Below are 20,520 nucleotides of genomic sequence, written 5' to 3'. Positions count from 1 at the left end.
CCTCCGCACAGTGAGTTGCGGGGGTTTTAGAAACCCCCTTCCCCCACCCTGGCGGCGACGATGGCAGCCACCATGGCCGCTATCGTCAACCGCGGACCTCCGCACCGTGAGGTGCGGGGGTTTCTGAAACCCCTGAGACCTCTGTACCTCGCGGTGCGGGGGTTCTGAAACCCCCCACACTGCGAGGTGCGGAGATCTCAGAGACCTCCGCACCTCACGGTGCGGAGCCATCTCAATCCCCAGCACCGCGAGGTGCGGGAGTCCGAACCCGTTCCGGGTTCTCGAACTTGCAATTTCGGGTTGGAGAAACCGGAACTAGATTTATTTATAAATGTATAATTAATAAATAGATTTATAAATCTATTTATTTATTTTTTTAGTTTTGTGCCACTTGAATTTTTTTTAAAATATCATTGATTTCATATTAATCTCACATGTTATTTTTTATATTAATTATAATTTTATAGTTCACCTTTCTAATAAATCTAATTATTATTAATTTTATTATAAACAATTTTATTTGTCATCATGCATTTAGACATTTAATATAACATTCTTATATGAATTAAATTAATTTTGTAATAGATTATTATTATTTTAAAAATAACTAATATGGTACATTCATTTATAGGCATGGCACGTACTCGAGGAGGAGGAGTAGAGGGAGCTCGTCAGCGTCCGACAGCTTCCACAAGGAGGAGGAGGAGGGTAGAGGGCCATGATGGTGATTCTGTAGCTGATACATCTATCTCAGAGGCGCACATTTCTGAGCAGCCAGGTACTTTAGACTCATCACCTCCTAGTGCTCCGGAGCAGCCATCTACTAGTGCTCCAGAGCAGCCATCTATTAGTGCTCCGGATGATACTACTGAACTATTTTTGGGAGGCCCTGAAGATCCATCCATTTTAAAGAGTTTTAAAAATCATGTTGCTGTTAGCATATGGGCTGGAGAGGTACGTGATTATGAAAATAATTTTACATTTAAAATAATTATTATAATGTTAGTAATTATTTTATTATTTTTATGTAATAGGAAAGAGGTGTATTAAAGTGCAATAGCCATGGACAAAGAATTCCTGATTGGCCATTGGTAAATCAGCAACGTATTTATGATATTGTTGTAAGATTTCAATTGGCACCTTTGATAGAAGCCACGTATCGATTTGTGAATCCTACAGTTGTGTCAGCCTTTTCAGAAAGATGGCAACCTGAGACTAACATATTTCATCTACCATTTGGTGAGATGACACTCACGCTAGATGACATTGCTACTATTCTGAAGATACCAGTTTCTGGCAGCCCTGTATCAGTCCCTCATTTGACAGGTAATGAAGCTCAGAATTTACTTTGTCGTTTACTTGGGGTCTCAGTAGTAGAACCAGCAGGCCAGATAGCTGAGGCTCGGGGACCGTATGTGAAATTAGATTGGCTAAGAAGAACATTTATGAACGTACCAAATTTAGCTCCGGATGAAGAGATGTACAATGCTAGTAGGGCATATTTGTTATTTTTATTAGGTTGAACATTATTTGTGGATAAGAGTGGTAGCATGATTTCGATTTCCTATCTTGCATTGTTGGAAGACTTGAGTATATCTGGTACGTATGCATGGGGGGCTGCTTGTTTGACATATTTATATAGGCAACTGGGTATTACGAGTAGAAGAGATATCAAGGGAATCTGTGGATATTTAACATTACTTGAGGTAATAATTTAAATTTTATTATTTTGTGCATATTTTTACTATGTCTTTCCATATATCTTAACAATTATTTACATTAAATGTATACAGGCTTGGATATACGAACATTTTCCATTGACTAGAAGTAAACATAATCTATCATATACTGACGAGTTGCCTAGGGCTCATCGTTGGCTTCCTGTTCGTGAGTACGATTCTTTGCAATCTTTGCGATAGCGACTTGATGACTTAACTGAAGATCAGGTATTCTGTTCACACATAATATTTTGTAACTTAATATTGCTTATCATTGAAATTCTGAAACATCTGCAGGTCATATGGACACCATATAGGAGGCATCGTGCACAACACCCATTGCATGAGATTGCGTTCTTCTCCAGATGTCTTAAGTGTGGAGGCGTGATTGAGCCATATCATCCGGAGAGGGTTCTACGACAATTTGGGCATAAGCAGAATATACCTCCACCTCCATTATCTCCTATTGAAGCCAAGCGGGGTAGAGCTACGGCAACGTATAAGGTAATTTATGATTTTATCAATGATAGTTGGTCTCGCTGGGATTTTCACTTATTACTAGCACACCGCCGGGGTGGACTTGCCCTAGTGCCATGGGAGTGCAGTGAAGATTACTTGGCATGGTATCATCACATTACACATCGAGTCATACAAAATCCTACAAATAGATCCGAGTTTGACAGAGGTGATCGAGATAGAGTGACTCTTGCTGATGTGGTAAGATTAATTTTGTAATTGTAATTTTTTTAAATATATTATGTTTAATTTTGTATATTTAAAATAATTGTGTCTTGTAGCTGATTAGTGGTTAATTTTGTAAAAATTTTGTTATAATTATACCCTTCTTTCGATCTTAAATATGGTTTAAATTAGATATTAATATATATTTTATGGTTATATGTAAATTTAAATTGAAAGATGAAATGAAATGAAGTTCTAAAGTAAATAATAATAATATATAAAATTATATATAATACATATATATCATTATATGCATGCATGTAATATATATATAATATAATCTAATATATATGTGTCATGTGTAATACATATATATAATATATAATTTATTAATAACATTAAATTATTTTTATTTTTTTTAGGCATGAAGAATTCAAGCCCATGAAGACTTAAAGTCCATGAAGAATTCAAGTCCATGAAGAAATCAAAGCCATGGAGAAATCAAGTCCATGAAGAAATCAAACCCATGAAAAATTAAAGTCCATGAAGAATTCAAACCCATGAAGAATTAAGGCCCAATTTGAGCAACCCATGGAAAATATTATTTGGAGAAGGCCCAAGGATTATTTTTAATCTTAATGAAGATTAAAAACCAATTTATAGAAATCTATTTTTATTTTTTATGTGAGAGCTTTATTAGGTGTGTTTTTTAGCTAAAATCCATTTAACTATTAGGTGGATATTATAGCTAAAATCCATTTAACTTTATGAGTGCTTTATTAGGTATGTATTTTAGCTAAAATCCATTTAATATTAGGTGTCTATTATAGCTAAAATCCATTTAACTTTAAGTGTGTGAGTGCCCATTAGATATAATTATGTCTAATTGAATAATTGAAATTGTGTGGTTTGTATTGCATCTTGTGGCCTATAAATAGCTCACTTGATTGCATTTGTAAGTGTGATTATTATTCTTGAATAAAAGTTTAGTTGTTTACTTATAATTCTCTCTTTGAGAATTGTTCTTGTTCTTTCTCATTTTCTTTAGTACTTTCTCTTATAATCTTACTTTTTTTTCTTTCTTCTTTTAAATTCTTATGTCATTTATTATTACTTTATTATTCACCGCCTAAATGGCCGGTTAATTTGTGCCTTTAAATTTCTGCAATTTTAATTCTTGTCATTTAATTATTCACCGCCTAAATGGTCGGTTAGTTTATGCCTTTAAATTTCTTGTCATTTTAATTCTTGTTATTTAATTATTCACCGCCTAAATGGCCGGTTAGTTTATGCCTTTAAATTTCTTGTCATTTAAATTCTGTTATTTAAATTACGTCATTTAAATTTATGTCAATTAACTTTCAAATAAAAATGAGTAGTTAAATCTAATATTGGGTTAAGGCAAGGACAGTGTCCAACGCCAATGATTCCCAAAGAAAGCTGCGCTTTAAATAAGTAACATTAATTTAAATTTCAGTATGAGTGTGTATTAATTATTAAAAAATCACTAGGTTTGGATTGGAGCGTAAGCCTAACTTAGAGCTTTCATGCCATGTATGAGAGTTACTAAAACTGGAAACGCTATCATATCCAAATCCGGATGATTAATTTAGTTGTTTTGTATATTAATTGTAATTGAATTTATGGTAGTTGCTTAAATTAGAATCCCGCATATCATGTATGGGGATTGCTTAACCTAGAACTATCATAATCTCTAATTGCATTTAATAACAAATCCTCATATCTGAAATTAAATTAATGTTGCTAATCTTTTATGCTAAAATTTGGGAATCAACGGGTTGGTACTGAAATTGTTTTAACTCAAGCACTATCCAAATTCATATTTTTACGTTTAATGTTTATTTCAATTTTTGCCTTACTTTATTTTCTAGTATCTGTTGTCTAAAAACAAAACCATAAAAAATCTTGTTGTCAATTTGTCCAAATGCGTGTGCGTGTGTGTGACATTCTTTTTCTTTTGCCATAAATAAATCTCTCAGTGGACGACCTGGATTCATCCAGAAAATATAAATATAAATTTGGACTACAACTGCACTCGTACACTGGCGAGTATAAACCTCTCACTAAAATAAAAAAAATATAAAAGTTTTATTATGATTTGTTTTTATTGTGTTTTAATTGCAGGGTGAGAGTGCAGTCAGTAGCGCATCATGGCATCACTGTCTCCTCTTAGGCAAGTCATATCAGGTGGATCCATCAAGATGTAGATGCGTGGAGACGGGCATGTCTTCAGGTATATGATATTTTGACTATTCGTACTGGGTCTCATGCATATACAGTATTTTGAGAAGTGCCTTCTAGTATGGTACGAACACCGACGACGGTTACATCACATCCGGCAGTAATTATAAATCCACCACCTACGAGTTCAGATCCACATCATCCAGCTCCAGGCCCCCCTCAAGAGACAAGAAAAAGAACTGATAGAGATTAATTTTTTTTTGTAATATGGGACTATTTGTATTTGCTATAGTGAGTAGAGTCTTATCTATTTGACTACTTCTGATGAGGTTCGGATATGTTGCTAAGATATAAATGGTGCCAACCCTTTTTTGTTTGGATTTAATTTTCTTAGTTTATTTAAAAATTATTTCCATAACTCGAATAGCTAACCGTGTTATCTTAAAAAGAAATTTTATTGTTACTAACAAAACTTATTTTAAATACTTATATGTGATATAAGTGATTTATAAAACAAGATATTATAAACTTGTTTATATCAGACTCCTTTATATCATAAACTTTAATTATGGGTCAATTAAATCAAATATATCTTGTGTGAAATAGGTTTGTGAATAGGAAATATATAAAACAAGATATTAGTGCAATATAATTCACAAAATAAAATGCAAAAATATACATAAAGTATAGAAAGGCTCAGATATGGATAACAAATCACCACTTAGGTAACTCCAAAAATAAGACCACTAAGCCCAACGAAACCCAGCCCTGAATCGCCCAACCGTCCTCCTCTCTCGGCCAAAAAGATGGCTATCATACGTAATGGACTGGGCTTCTCCATCTCTTGAGCAAATGGGTTTATGCCCATTTCTCCTCTAAAGAGATAGTAAATGGGCTTATGGACTTCAAATTGGGCTGCCAATAAGTGATGATATGAGTTAATGTTTCAATCACGGGCTGAAACCTATGAAAATTAAACTTGCCCGAAAAATCATCGCCTTAAGCTTTATTTGGAAACACAATCTAAGAATAAGAATCATGTGTCAGATAAGTCAAAAACTTCCTGTGTTGCCACATCTTGACCTACTAGAGACAAAAATGCTTGAATTCTGGATATGTATGGCGTTTCCCAATCACGTGCATTATCACATCGAAATCTGTACCAATTCAGTGCGATAGGAGGAATTGGTGACCTTGGCTTAAGGAATACCTGATAAATGACATATGCAACAAAAATTATTATTAAAACAAACGTATGAAATCTACAATATAAACAAATAAATACCAAAATAAGTAAGAATACCTGCACAAAATGACAATCATTCACAAATCCTATAGTAATCATCATGTGCTGTACTGCTGGAGGAGGGATCGATCTGAGTGGAAGATATGTAAAACACTGGATCCGTGACAAATGCACCAATACGACATTGTATTTTGAAGCAACTAAATGGCCCATGTCAGGTAAAGTCATCCAATGCTCGCACGGTGCAATGTTATCAAAGCAATACAATATATGTAGTAACTCATCTACACGCATTTCTGATCCATATAATTGCGTATACATCGCACGAAAAGATTGCAACTCTCCTATTAGACTAAAACGAATATCTCTCCAATTGTGCTCACTCATACCAAGTAACCCTGCTATCGCGCGAAATCCACAATGTCCATCTGATTCTACATTGACAATACTATGCAAGAACGGTTGTATTTGTGGTGGGAAACAATCATCATACCCCTTGAGTCGGTTGGTGTTTCTCTTGGATATCCATGTTGTTAGGGATCTACTATCTTGACCAGATTGAACTATTTCAAATAAGGACGGATCACGTTTGGTGGATGTATCAATCTGAATTTTCTTCTTCGATGTTGGCTTACCCTTCGTCCTAACTTTTATGGTTGGTGGTTGTAGTGAAGTTGTGTCTGGATTAACTATTTCTCTCAACTTTTGCTTTAATACTTGTTTCACTGGCCCCGGTTCTGAATAAAACATTTTATATATACTCTCTATTTCTGGCTCAATCGTTACCTGCGATGACACACCATCATAAGCTGACTGCACTATCTACAACCTTGTCCAATGAGGATGCACAGTTGACAAAGGAATTGGCCGTTCTTGTACCATGAACTCTGTAATTTCATGTGTACAAGGTAAACCATATGTGCTTCTAATCACACATCCACATGAAACTTTGTCTATCCCAATTTTATGAGCAAGTTGCAACTGCATTAGTACCATATTCAATGCACTTCTCGATATAACACCTCGCAATTCTCTAAAAATTGCTGGCTTGAAGTTATGTTGCACCAACATTAAACTTTTTTCAAACGACCCCTTAATCTCTACATGTTGTAACTCAATAAGACTGTTGATAATTGTCCATGATGACTCTAAGTCACCTTGAGAAGATCCAAGATGTCTCTTCAACTTTGCATGTGCACTCTCAGCCCTGTTTGTAGTAACGTTGCCAAAATGCATTATTCTATTTGTCCATGTTGCAACAAATTTTTCCTTATAATCATTCAACCATGTCTTTCTCAGATAATTAAGTGCGCCCTCATATGCATAGTACTCAAGTGTCAACTCATATAGACGACGTTCATATTCATCCTCAGTCGATGCAAAAACAACTAGGTTCCAACTTAACATAAATTTCTCCCATGTCTCATTTCTATCAAATAATTTCTTACATTTGGCAAGCACATTTTTTGATATATGCCACCTACACAACAAGGTGCTCGTGGTTGGAAACACTTTTTGTATTGCATTCATTAATCCCAATTCTCTATCGGTTACAATTACTCCTGGATATGTATTGTGAGTTATTAGACTCTTTAATTTCTCCATTGCCCATGTGTAATTATCCTCATATTCATGATCCATAAATGCGAAAGCAATAGAAAAAGTTAGCTCAGTTGACGTCACACCAACGATCTCTAGCAGTGGATATTTATATCTATTAGTTTTGTATGTACAGTCCATTATTAACACATGGGGAAATGTTTTAAATAACTCTATAGCCATCGGATGAGCCCAAAATAAGTCTGTGATACAATCTGATAATGTATCACTTCTATGCCACTCCACATAATTACAATCTTTCAATTTTTTCATCAATTGTTGTATTTGTGGTCGACCACCTTTATCCATGACTCTATATCTTTGTCGTGCATTATATATAGTTTTGATGGTACTCAATTTTTTTTTATCTTCTGCCTTTAACGTCATTAAAATATTTCTTGGCTTCACAAGATTGTTAGACATTGTTATCATAATTTGTTTCTCTTTCTCTGTAAGTCAGCCAACATATGAATGACGTTTAAGTTGAGCTGCTGGTAAATGATTGTGCAATCCACATACAACTTTCAATATCCAGTGTTCATTTGACAATTTAATACCAAGTAACTCAAATGGACAACCACACTTTTTAGAACCTGTCGTCCTACGATTTGTTTCTCCTATTGTCTCATCTCCTTTTTTTGATGATTTATACTTTTCACTCCATTCACAAGCAAGACGAACTCTAGGTTTTCTTCCTATACCCCCAGATTCAGAACCCTTTATAACAATAACCATTCCATTTTCTTTTCCAACTGTCTTAACCCATTCAATCAACGTTTCTCTATTACTGAAAATCTCATTCATAACAAAAGTTTGACTAGCATCAAACGATATGCAATTCTCATTTTCAACATTCTCTAAATTTTGATGATGACCTTATTATCAAAACAAAAATAAGATATATAAATTAAAAATGGGTTGTGCTTTAACCAAAATATGAATAAAATATATGAATTAAAAATAACAAAATGGAGAATGGAATCGCGGTTCGGGCCATTTGAGATCACCCTCGGGTTCCTTACAGCGGTCAAAACCGGGTGTGAGTCGGAACCCGACCAATGTGAGTCGGGAACTCGAGGGTTCCCGACTGTAACAAGTCGGGAACCCAAGCATTCCCCGACTGGCAGCTGTCGGGAAACGCTTGGGTTCCCGATTGTAACGAGTCGAGAACCCAAGTGTTCCCCGAGAGTTGCGAGTTGGGGAACCCTTGGGTTCCCCGACTTGAAGCTGTCGGGGAACGTTCGGGTTCCCGACTCGAAAAGGTCGGGAACCCCAACTTTTCCCAACAGTTAACAGTCGGGAAACCCAACGGTTCCCAACGGCTAAGAGTCGGGGAAGCCAAGCTTCCCCGACTGTAACTCTTCGGGAACCCGAGCTTCCTCGACGCATTCTAGTCGGGCATACCCAGCTACTGGGTATGCCCGACTGGAATGCGTTGGGGAAACTCGGGTTCCCCGAAGAGTTACAGTCGGGGAAGCTGGGTATCCTCGACTGGAATGTGTCGGAAGCTCGGGCCGCCATTCATGTAGTGATTCTCAGCATCAGTTAGCCATTCATATAGTGATTTTCAGCATCAGTTAATAGCATGCATCAATCTAAAATACATTACCAGAATATTGGCGTGCTGTTGGTGCGATTCATTGTAATCCACCTGCTCATTATGCACGATCTGGTACTTATCATCTTCTCCATAAAACTCTTCCCATCTCATTAATTTTTGGATATAATCATCCATAGAAAAAAGTTAAAATTAATAGAAACAAGAAGAAGGTAATCGTTAGAATCAGAAACCTTCACAAATGTTTAGTGAAACTGATCGGAGATGGGGCTGCGAAGCTTAGAATCAGAAACGTTCGTAAAAATTTAATGAAAGTGATGGGAGATTGGCTGCGAATAGTTAAGAAAGTAGTTAGGAGAAAGTAGTTAGGTAAGGGTAATAAAAGCTTTTTAATAGAGGGTAGTTGAGGAATTAAAACAACGGGTTATATTGAGTAATTTGGCAGGTTCCCAATAGAATTTCCCATGTAAATATCAATATACATATACATGTAGCATTGCCCGGCCCAAAAATTCCAGTTGGAGTCGCGTATACACCATGAAAGCTTTACGTGATAGATATATCTAACCCCACCCACCCACCGACCCACCCAGCCGGCTTTAGCTTTAGCCGTCTCATCCACCGCCGTCGACCGAACATATTCTCGTCGACGCTGTAGCGTGGAAGCCCAGGAGATTCTTTGAGGCCGACTACGTGCCTTTATACTTTCGCACCAAGTCTCCATGAATTTGCTTCAAAGCTTAAGCCGCGTTTGTCTTTGCCTTCACAACTAAGCCATAAAAGCCCCCCCCCCCCCCCCCCCCCCCCCCCGGGGCCTTTCGCTTCGTGAATGATCAATCCCGAACGGCGGAGCCAATCGGACCCGCCCCCAGTTGCTGCGTGAAGATGAGCTTGTCGTCGACGTCGTCCATGGCTATGCGAACCGCCGTTTCTATCCTCGTCTGCCTCGCTGGTCTCATCGTCGGCCAGTCAGCTCCCCGCGGCGGCGGCCGAGCCGACTTTCCAGATGGGTTCGTCTTCGGCACCGCCTCCTCGGCTTTCCAGGTATATACATATACATACATACATACACACACATATATATATAATATATTCCTGTCCTCGAGTAATTGATTTTTTTTAAAAAATATTTTATGAGAATGATTTACATTTTTGGGTTCTTTTGTGATTTATAAAGGTAAAAATGGGTATTTTTTAAATAATTAAAAAGATAATTTTTTATGGTATATTAAGATACTTTATCGGGTTTTTGGGTGGCAGTTTGAAGGGGCTGTGAAGGAAGGAAACAGGGGACCTAGCATTTGGGATACCTTCTCCAGGCAGCCAGGTTAGGTTAGGGTACCCTCTTCCATTGTACCATGGCAACTCATCTTGTGATCTATTTTTGTTTTAAATTAACAACAAATTAAGACTATACATGTACAAATAAAATTATGTGACAGTGATGCTTTGAATGAAAAATCATATTTTTATATAGAAAATGCTATTGATACATTATTGTCTATATCTTGGGCTACATAATGATATACCGATATCTAAAATACCCCTACTTAAAGTGGTGAAGCGTAATGAGACAAGACCCCCACCCAAAGTGGTGACACGTAATGAGGTAGGAGGTATTTATATCATTTATATACCTTGTATTCCAAAATATACATAAATGATGTACAAATAACATGACACTTTTTATATTGAATGTTGGAAAAATTCTTGAAAGCCAGACAGATTAATATACGGGTTTATATAAGGAGGATTAAAAGACTAAAATATCTTCATTCACATTATATTATCCTTTTTATATTAAATGTTATTGCTTGAAATAAATTATATTTATAGATAAAAATACCCTCTCTCTTTCCCCATTGCCAATCTTTTAGGGATTGCAAGCCATATCGTTCATAATAATTTTATTTTAATTCTTTATTTTATTTGTATTTAGTTTTATTTTTAATTATTAAATGTAATATATTTAGTTAATTCTTAATTCTTTAATTAGTTTTAAAATTTAATTAATTGCAGGTAGGATAGTGGACTTCAGCAATGCAGACACAGCGGTGGATCACTACCATAGATTTAAGGTCAATATTCTTTGATATTTTGAGAAATAACATAAATTTTCTTTTAATTTACAATTCCAATTACATTTTTCCTTTATTGTTGTGACCATAATACCATCACATGTTGTCTCCCTTTCCCTCCATTTCTTCTCCTTGTACGACAAACTAGCTAAGAATTCGATTACATGTCGATCTTTCTCTCTTTAATTTAGTGATAATTTAAAAAGAGAGAGAAAGGAGAATTAACAAATTATTAAATTCTAGATAATTCTTAGAATAAAGGGAAGAGAGGAGAAAATGTGACGAAATTGTTATCATATTAACAATTTTAACAATGATGTGGGAGAATGACAAAATATTATCACATTTTCTCTCCGTTTTCCTTTCTTTCTCTCCTTGTATGGTGAACTAGTCAAAATATGATTAATATGACTCTGTGTCGATCTTTCTCTATTTGGTTAGTGACGGTTTAGAGAGAGAGAGAAAAGGGTTAACAAATTGCTAAATATTAGCCAATTTGCTAGATAAAGAGCAGAAGAAAAAAAATATATAAATATTTTTATCGTATTAACAATTTTAACCATGATATAAAAACAAATGGAGTTGTAAAATCCCAACCTCAAGGTACTGTTGAGGTGTAATTTACCCCTTTAAAAGATAAGATCAACAATATTATATTTGTATACATGTGTGTATATATGTATGTATATGATATGTTCAAATCATATATATATATATATATAAGCTATGAGACACTAAAATGGATAAGCTTAGAAAATTGCAGAGCGACATAGACTTGATGAAGGACCTGGGAATGGATGCTTACAGATTTTCCATATCATGGTCAAGAATTTTCCCAAGTAAGATACAAACGCATATATTTATATATATATATGTATATATATGATTGGTAATTACATAAGTGTGAACAGACCAGAATGCCCTTCACAAATCATCTAATTTCCTTGCTACTGCCCTCCGATAACAGATGGAACAGGAGAAGCAAACCCGGAAGGAATGGACTACTACAACAGGCTCATTGATGCTTTACTCGAAAAGGGTAATAACATAATAAGAACCTGCCCCCAGGGGCATAGCCGGGTGGTTCGGGTGATTTTTGTAAGTGTCGCACCGTTACGTTTGCATGAATGCACCCAGAATCGAAACTAATAAGGGCTGCCCGGTTCCTTGATTTACATCCTTTCCTCACTGGTGGGGCCTGGGGTGGAGAGGAGTTTGGAAGGGAACCTCATCCCAACATAATAAGAACCTTATTTGCAATAATATACATACCACGGAGATAGAAATGATCGATGAGCTAGAATTAACTAACGGAGAACGGTTTCTTCTAGCAGGAATGCAGCCCTATGTAACGTTGTACCACTGGGATCTTCCACAGAAGCTTGAAGATCAATATGAAGGGTGGCTAAGCAATCAAATAGTGTAAGTATTAGAGAGAGCTGTTTTACAAACATCTTCAAAGTGTTTGAACCTATGCCAATGGATTTAGATTGATTGTTCTCTCTTCTTCTCTCAAAATATGTGTCGAGTTGCTCTAGAGCTAACACCTTAAAGGGGATTAGATCTGTTGTCCGTAGGCAACAATTATATTGTCCGATGCTGATGTTAAGGCAGCAGATTAAATCCGCACCTTAAAGATAGTGATTTGTCGTGGTCAAAATCACATTATATGGAGTCCCCAATAATTTTCTTGGACAGGAAGGACTTCGAGCGTTATGCTTTTACTTGTTTTCAAGCTTTTGGCGATAGAGTCAAGTATTGGATCACCATCAATGAGCCTCGAGGTTTGTCGATCGAGGGCTATGATTTCGGCATCCAAGCTCCGGGGAGGTGCTCCATTTTAGGCCACCTTGTGTGCAAGAAAGGGAAGTCTTCCACAGAGCCCTACATTGTAGCTCACAACATCTTGCTTTCTCATGCTGCTGCCTACTCCACTTACGAGCGCCATTTCAAGGTAAGAGACTGATGAATTCTGAAATGAATCTGTTGGTTCGGATCTGATGATGATATATAAGAGGGAGGAATGGTGGGTGAAAGTTGATTGATTTAATTTCTTGGCAATTTAATTTCTTTCGGATTTTCCAGGAAAGACAGGGAGGGCTGATTGGGATGGCACTGGATGCAAAGTGGTATGAGCCATTCTCTGATGGAGATGAGGATAAAGATGCTGCAGACAGAGCAATGGCCTTTGGGCTGGGATGGTACGTAACTTGATTATACAAGCCTTGTAGAACTAAATTAATGTTGCAGCATGAGAGTTTGATGTATTGATTGATTGATTGATGATCAGGTTCCTGGATCCACTTTTCTTTGGCGAGTACCCTCTTTGGATGAAGGAGCTGGTGGGGGGGAGGCTGCCGAAGATCACTCGCGAGGTGTCGAGATCACTAGCCGGGAGCCTGGACTTTGTGGGGATAAATCACTACACGACATTGTATGCGCGAAACGACAGAAGCAGGGCTAGGAAGTTCTTTCTGCGGGATGCTTGGACTGATTCTGCTGTCATTACTACCTGTAAGATGTGCCAAAACTCGAAATATATTGTTGATCGATGCATCGAAATGAACCTGCCTAATGTCGAACCATAACCGATATGTTGTGTGCTTGCTTGATCTCAGCTTCCAGGCATGGAGTTGCAATTGGAGAAAGAGTATGTCTCAGCCTCCTATTGTTCAGAATTATGTTTTAGTGCTAGGATTGAAGAAGAAGAAGAAGAAGAAGAAGTGGAAGAAGAAGACTGCTGATGAGAATTCTCCTTCTTCCAGGCTGCTTCATCCTGGCTACACATTGTTCCATGGGGCATTCGAAAGCTGGCAGGATATCTCAAGGACAGATATGGGAATCCAACGGTTATAATCACCGAAAATGGTGGGTAGCCCACAGTTCTAATTAGGGTCTCTCTAAGGAGCAACATTACCAGTGCTACTTGTTATGCTTGCTATCTAATTAGGTAGAATATATAGAGTGTTCGATTGAGGAGAATTCATCGTAAACTAACTAACTAAACGGTCTATGCATGGCTGTCGAATGCAGGTATGGACGACCCCAATAGACCATACATCTCTCTAGACAAGGCTCTGCAGGATGATAAGAGGATAAGCTATCACAGGGAGTACCTTTCGAACCTGTCTGCTGCTGTAAGGTAAGGGTGCTACCATCTCGGTTACATGAATTCTAGCTCGCTTGTCGATCATAACAACAAAAGTTGACGATCGACCGAAACAAATAATGAAAATGCAGGCAAGATGGCTGTAATGTGAAAGGCTATTTCGTTTGGTCCTTGCTTGACAATTGGGAATGGAACTCCGGCTACACAGTCCGGTTTGGATTGTACTATGTGGATTACAAGAACAATCTTACTAGGATTCCAAAATCTTCTGTATACTGGTTTAGGAATATGCTAAGATCTGTCAAGACAGAACCATGTTAAATTTTCAATGGTTTTTTCCAGTTCTATAGTTGATGGTGAGCTACAAGGTCAATGGCTGCTAGTATCCCACAAGACATACATAGAGAATAAAATTAAAAATGTTAGGATTTTAGGGAGAAATTTTAATTAATCTTGAAAATTATTTCTTATTCTTAATATTATTTTTTTATTTAGTGTATAATTCTATTTTATACTCAGTTGTTAATTAATGTTGCTAGGTAAGGAAATTTTAGCATTGACGAATAAGGAAACTAGTCTATAAATAGGATGTTTGTCTTGTTATTTAAGGTAAGCAAATTACTTGTGAGAGATCAATGAGAGTTAGGAATTCGGTGTAATTAGGACTTGGGTTTAAAAAGATAATATTGGGTTTTGTAATTGTAAACTTTACTACATAATGATATTTTTTCTCTGTCGTCCTAACGGTCATGATTTTTCCCTTTTAAAGTTTTTCATGTAAAATCACTTGTGTTTTAGTGTGATTGGATCTTTTATTTCTCATCTTATTTTTTTACTTTAACAAAAAATTCCACAAGAAAATTGTATTCGGGGTTATATTATGAATGCTTGAAGGGACAAAAAAGAAATTAGATTTAGATGCATGGTGGCGTAATATTATTGGGTTGTGATATCATGTCAACACAATATAGGCATAAAAATACCCTTGTATTTTACCAAAAATAATCGTGTGGCGTCTCGAATTTTCGAAGCGTCCTATTAGACACCTGTATTCTAAAAAAATAAAACTATTAAACACCTCAGCAAACAATAATTAGAGACAAAGACTCAACGTGAAATGCACGAGTAATGATTAGGGTTTTAAGGTTTATGCTTTAACATTTTTTCACGGGTGAATTAAGACATAAAAATATTTTTGTGCTTTGCCAAAAAAGTTACGTGGCACTTTGAACTTTCAAAACATCCCATTAGACACATATACTTTAAAAAAAATAAAACTATTAGACATTTCAACAAAACAAGAGCATGTGTTACCAAGCATGCAAGGCTTTTGTTTGGAGTGAAGGTATAAAAATACTTCAAGTTATACACTTTGAGGAGGTTTAGTGGAATTTAGCCTAAATATAATTTTTTTTATTTATATTTAAAAGGACGAATTATGAAAAAATTCTTGAACTTTATCTTTTATGTCAATTATATAATAGACTTTAATTTTTATCAAATATATACTTGAACTTTTATAATTTTAACAATTATATAACGCGGTAAAAGTAACTTTTCATTCAAAAATTATTTTTTTACAAAAATTCATAAAAAAAAGAAGAAAATTAAAAAATAGTAAAAATGGCACTCAAACCCTCTCCATTCCATCACTTAAACCTTAATTAAGCAAAGTTAAATTAATTAAATATAATTAAGTAAGATTAAAACTAAATTAAACCAACCAAATTAAAAAAAACAAAAATTAAACAAAAAAAGGCCAAAGAAAAGAACTTTTTCTTTGGTCAGGCAACCCAAAGGTTTTTTTGGCATTTTCTTTGTTAAATATTTTGTTTTTTTTACTTTGTTTGATTATATTTGGTTTTAATTTTACTTACTTATCATTTTGATTAATTTAATTTAGTTTAATTAAGATTTAAGTGACAGACTTAGTAATGGAAGGGTGAGAGTGCAATTTACCATCTTTTCGAATTTTTTCATTTTTTTGATGATTTTTTGTAAACATAAAAAATAAATTTTTGGATTGCTCCATTAGTTTAAATTTAACAATGCTATATAATTTTTACAATTATTAAAGTTTAAATATATATTTAATAAAAGTTAAACTTCGTTATTAACAAAGCAACCACAAAAAAAATTTCAAGTGTTCGATACAACTTCCAAAAATTGCCTTTTTAATTAATAAGCAGCTCAGCCCATTTTTTTGGGCTTATGGCAATACTTTTTATTTGGTTTTTGCCTTCTAGATTTTTTAAAAAAACAACTTTTTACATTAATAAATCAAACACGCTAAAGGTTTTTCATAAGTTAATTGGCTTTTAAAATACCATTCGTATGTTTAAATTTAAGCTTCTGTAATATTTCAAAATTTAAAAATAAATAATAATTATTTAAACTGGTATTTGAGGACATTATTAAATATTTGGGAATTTAAGAAGAAGTATTTATTTATGTGATTTTGAGAAAAATAAGGAATTAAAGGTAATTAATTAAATTATTTGGGAATGGTTAATTATTATTAATTATTGTAATTAATGTGATTATTAAGTATTTGAGGATTTAAGGAAAAAAATTATTATTGGGGAGTATTTATAAAAATAATAAAATAAATTAAATTAGGAGATTTTTTGAAAATTATGGAATGAAAGTGAAATAAAAGGTAACTGTGAAGTGGGGGCAAAAGTGTCGATTTTTTAAAGTCTGGGTGCTGGAATAATTCTCGAAAATGGGTCGCGAGTTACCTTAAATATAATCGCGTGCATTATATGTATGAGGGAGTAGTTGGCGCGAGCGGCTACACGTGCGCGTGTGCAGGCGGGGTACGCGGGCTCGATTTTGCCCGCGCGTGCTGGAAGGATTTTGGCTGATTTTTCAGCCAAAACCTTGCCCAAAACGACGTCGTTTTGGACAAGGCGGTGGGCAGCCCTTGGCTGCCACATGGTATGCGCTGGTGGCTCTCTCCTTTGCCTTTTTAAAGGCCGATTTCAACATGTTTTGGGAGTAATTTTAACAACAAACGAGCGAAGGAAAATCAGGGAAGAAGTAGGCGCGCCAGTGGAGGAATTTAGGGGAAAATTGAAAATTAAACTCGTTTTAATCGCGATTTAATTAGCCAGGTAAGTAAATAAATATGTAATAATCATTCTGTACAGTTGAAATTTTGTTTTGGGTCCAATTTTATTAATTTTGAGAGTTATTCTATTTTAGAGCGTGTATTATTTGGTGGCATTTAAGGGTAAAACGCTGTAAACGACTAGATACAGGCAAGCTCTTATCTACCCTTACAATTTCTTTCCATTTTATGATCCCCTCGTCTTCCTTTAACTCGTTTTGGTATCGCGTATTAATTATATATATAAATGGAGGATGTTATTGGCGTTGTTTAATTTAAAATAAATATGAGATTTATTGAGATTTTATTTGAAGTGCGCCTACGTAGGATTTTAGACAGTTAAATTATTTATATTACACGGTTAGATTTAATTAATGCAAGTCATGATTTTATTAATCGCTATTAAACGTTTTACTTTGCAGCGGGAGTGCAAGAAATGCAGGAAACAGTCGTGTAAAGGCAAACTCCTAACCCTCTCCTCATGATCTTTAATTCTCATGAAAGGCCCCGTGATTTCTCGTATTTTATCACCTCCCTTATTTTAATTCGGCACCTAGCCTTATTTGTTGAATTATTATACATTTGTTTTAATTTAAATTAAATCCGAGACTTCTAGAATTTTATTCGTTGTGAGCCTACGGGGGTTTGTACCGCCCCCACTCCATTTGGGAATGATGTTGGACCCAACTTGAGGACTAGATTCCTAGATGTGCGGGTTTATTTATGGTTTTTCTGGGATTTATTTATGGTTCGGTCAGAGTTATCGAGCAGTGGGGCAGGGGTCAACTATTTGGTGACGTTGGGGCAGACTATTGTACGACCCTGATGTGGACCGTCAGGTGGATGCTCCTAGTCACTGGCCGTTGACCAGTGCCGGGCACCACTGACTAGCTCTGCCGGTATGTGATCTACTGCATGATTATATATATTGTATTACTATTCATGATTTGATATGCACATGGGTACGAGTTGCATGTTGGGATATTCATTTATTGAGTATGCTTGGACATGAACATTCTATCTTGGTTAAGTTGCATCCAGCATGGGCATATGCATCGCATGTGGTTTACTATGTGGGCGGAACATGACCTGATGCTTGGATGTATAGGCGCCAGTGTATCATGTTGATGCTCACTACGCCATTGCATTTTTATGTGCATTGTATGGCTACTAGTAGTATATAGTTCTCGGACGGGAGTACAGTTCCGAGGGAGCCTATGGCTCGGGTGTCGAGAGTACCGACATGGACGGGTGACGGGAGTACCGACCCGGGGTTGCGCGAGCAGGTTTGTTGGAGATACATGTTGCCTCTCAGGGCAACAGCAGGTTGGTATGGGACTTGGGTGCCATGTATCTTGTATGAGCCCCAAGGACCGGTATGTGTTTTTATTATGCTATACTATTGCATGGTAGCGTCTCATGGCTTGTGTGTGCTTGGGGGTTGGTGTACTGGGGAGAATGTTCTGGATATGTTCAGCCTTCAGCCTTTTTTTCCTTGCGCTTGTTGAGTCTCTTGACTCACTTTGTTTTCCATCATTCCAGGTAATGGCAGCGTGGGCCATGGCAAGGGAGTCAACTTCTAGCGACAAAATCGGTATGGTGTACAAGCAGTCCCGTCATGTCCCTGTCAACTCTGATGTCTGAGTAGGATTTACTCTATTATTTTGTACTGTGCCAGGTCTTTCCTCGAGTCTCGTATATGTCGACACAGGAGTCTTTGTTTATGTATTTATCATGTGACCGCTGTGACAATGGAGTACCCGTAGTGCATGCATGTATATAGCTTTCGCTTCCATTGTTTTAATTCTTGTGTATGCGTGCCAGGGTGATTTTTGGTCTTGTGTCTCATTCTTTTTCCCTTCCATAAGTGCTCCCGTTCGGGTATTCCAGGCAATAGGGATATCCGCGCGAGGGTGCTTACAGCTTCAGTATAAGCCATGCCAAACAAATCCTCAATAATTAAGAACACGTATATATACCCTTGGGCATAGCTGAGTGACAAATGAGCAGGCTAAAAACTTATTTGGGAGCTCCCAGTGGGTTCGATTGTTGGAAGAAACAGAATGCTTCTTTTTGAGGGAGAACCATGATAGTGGCATTAGTGATGCTAAGGCCTACCACGTTAGTCACTCGGGCACATCTCGTGATTTACCTCTTCAGTGTAACTCTAAGGGTAGGGTGGTTGAGGACGCGTGATGGAACGTAACAAAAATAAATGTATATATCTATATATATATATTCTATACTATTATATATATAAATATTATGTTTTGATATTATGAAATTATATTAATAAAATATATTTTTTAAATATCCTTTATATATCTTACGTAAAAATAAAAAAATAACCCTTTGTTAACGAGATTTAAACTCATAATCGAATTGATTTTTTAAACATATTTATTGTTGAAAAAAAATATTTTATTTAAAATTTTGCCTAAAAACTTTAAAAAGTAAACTATTACCGTCAAATGACATCGAAAGAACTTTTACTTATATTTTTTTCCGTGTATAATATGTATATACATAATATATATATATACTATGTATATAAAACTTAAAAGTCTAAAATAATTTTTTAGACTAAAAAATGTAATTTTTTTTGTTGAGGGGTAGGAAGGTGCGGCATAAAATGTAAATAGGATTAGTTCGATATGTGAAATTTTTTTTGAGAATTTTACGAAAAATATAGACATTATCTATAAAGATAATAATTTTAGTAGTTCTGATCCTTGTAAATTTCAAAAAGTTTCGTAAATAGATAAACTTTCATTCTGAAAGAGACATGTTTCTAATACTGATTTTAACACGATATTTAAGTGTTCAGTGTCTGATTTAAACATTAAAATATTTGTATGTAGACTTCATTGCGCGATTTAATAGTTCTTTTCCTTACAAAGTGCAAGTGGTTTGACGATGATATTTTCGATCAATAAATTTATTATTGTATTAAGCGCTCAATCAATTTAAAAAGTCAATATACAATACTAAGCAATAAAACATTTTTTTGCCGATATCCACAAATTCTAGAATGCCTCAGTTAAATATTAAATGTTAAAAAATTTACTTAAAAACGTTAAAGATTGACTAACCCTAAGCTGAAGCTATGAATTATTCTTGACGATCATCAAGCAAAGTATATATATCACAAGTCATGCACAGTTAGAAGGCTGTCCCAGAAAGTAGCTCTTATGCTTTGCACTGGGAGAGAAGAAAT

The 20,520-nt window shown here is 35.7% G+C and overlaps 3 protein-coding genes across 6 annotated transcripts; 2 read left to right on the top strand and 1 right to left on the bottom strand.

Annotated features, from left to right (window-relative positions):
* Positions 1-633: 633 nt before the first annotated feature.
* Positions 634-4,661, top strand: LOC127792269 (protein MAIN-LIKE 1-like). Its single transcript, XM_052322720.1, has 6 exons — positions 634-954; positions 1,035-1,411; positions 1,643-1,706; positions 1,794-1,883; positions 2,016-2,222; positions 4,545-4,661. The coding sequence occupies exons 1-6, from the start codon at positions 634-636 to the stop codon at positions 4,659-4,661; spliced, it is 1,176 nt and encodes a 391-aa protein (XP_052178680.1).
* A 976-nt stretch (positions 4,662-5,637) lies between these two features.
* On the bottom strand, positions 5,638-7,083 carry LOC127792267 (uncharacterized). Its single transcript, XM_052322719.1, has 3 exons — positions 6,727-7,083; positions 5,905-6,633; positions 5,638-5,811 (listed from the first exon to the last, which is right to left on the bottom strand). Exons 1-3 carry the CDS (start codon positions 7,081-7,083, stop codon positions 5,638-5,640), a joined length of 1,260 nt encoding a protein of 419 aa, XP_052178679.1.
* A 2,504-nt stretch (positions 7,084-9,587) lies between these two features.
* Positions 9,588-17,802, top strand: LOC127791443 (putative beta-glucosidase 41). Of its 4 annotated transcripts, none has more exons than XM_052321324.1 (13): positions 9,588-10,048; positions 10,265-10,331; positions 11,024-11,082; positions 11,846-11,921; positions 12,050-12,121; positions 12,414-12,504; positions 12,781-13,036; positions 13,168-13,283; positions 13,373-13,596; positions 13,701-13,732; positions 13,848-13,950; positions 14,116-14,224; positions 17,726-17,802. In XM_052321324.1, the coding sequence occupies exons 1-13, from the start codon at positions 9,890-9,892 to the stop codon at positions 17,772-17,774; spliced, it is 1,413 nt and encodes a 470-aa protein (XP_052177284.1). In that variant the 5' UTR covers positions 9,588-9,889; the 3' UTR covers positions 17,775-17,802. The 4 variants fall into 4 exon arrangements, with proteins under 4 accessions (XP_052177284.1, XP_052177282.1, XP_052177283.1 ...); XM_052321322.1 differs by lacking the exon at positions 17,726-17,802 and adding an exon at positions 14,323-14,828 and having other exon boundaries at positions 9,590-10,048; XM_052321323.1 differs by lacking the exon at positions 17,726-17,802 and adding an exon at positions 14,323-14,827 and having other exon boundaries at positions 9,591-10,048; positions 12,417-12,504.
* The last annotated feature ends 2,718 nt before the right edge of the window (positions 17,803-20,520 follow it).

This window comes from Diospyros lotus, chromosome 15 (genome assembly GCF_014633365.1).
Source record: "Diospyros lotus cultivar Yz01 chromosome 15, ASM1463336v1, whole genome shotgun sequence".
Lineage (NCBI taxonomy): Eukaryota > Viridiplantae > Streptophyta > Magnoliopsida > Ericales > Ebenaceae > Diospyros > Diospyros lotus.
Note: the sequence above shows the minus strand (reverse complement) of the source record. Positions and strands in the feature narration are given on the sequence as shown.

Coding starts and splice junctions, on each gene's coding strand:
- LOC127792269 (XM_052322720.1), top strand. CDS start 634: ATGGCACGTACTCGAGGAGGAGGAGTAGAGGGAGCTCGTCAGCGTCCG. Junction 955..1,034: donor TTAGCATATGGGCTGGAGAG/GTACGTGATTAT, acceptor TTTATGTAATAG/GAAAGAGGTGTATTAAAGTG. Junction 1,707..1,793: donor GATATTTAACATTACTTGAG/GTAATAATTTAA, acceptor AAATGTATACAG/GCTTGGATATACGAACATTT.
- LOC127792267 (XM_052322719.1), bottom strand. CDS start 7,083: ATGCATTTTGGCAACGTTACTACAAACAGGGCTGAGAGTGCACATGCA. Junction 6,634..6,726: donor ATGAAATTACAGAGTTCATG/GTACAAGAACGG, acceptor GTGTCATCGCAG/GTAACGATTGAGCCAGAAAT. Junction 5,812..5,904: donor ATGATTGTCATTTTGTGCAG/GTATTCTTACTT, acceptor GTCATTTATCAG/GTATTCCTTAAGCCAAGGTC.
- LOC127791443 (XM_052321322.1), top strand. CDS start 9,890: ATGAGCTTGTCGTCGACGTCGTCCATGGCTATGCGAACCGCCGTTTCT. Junction 11,083..11,845: donor ATCACTACCATAGATTTAAG/GTCAATATTCTT, acceptor AGAAAATTGCAG/AGCGACATAGACTTGATGAA. Junction 12,505..12,780: donor TGGCTAAGCAATCAAATAGT/GTAAGTATTAGA, acceptor TTTCTTGGACAG/GAAGGACTTCGAGCGTTATG.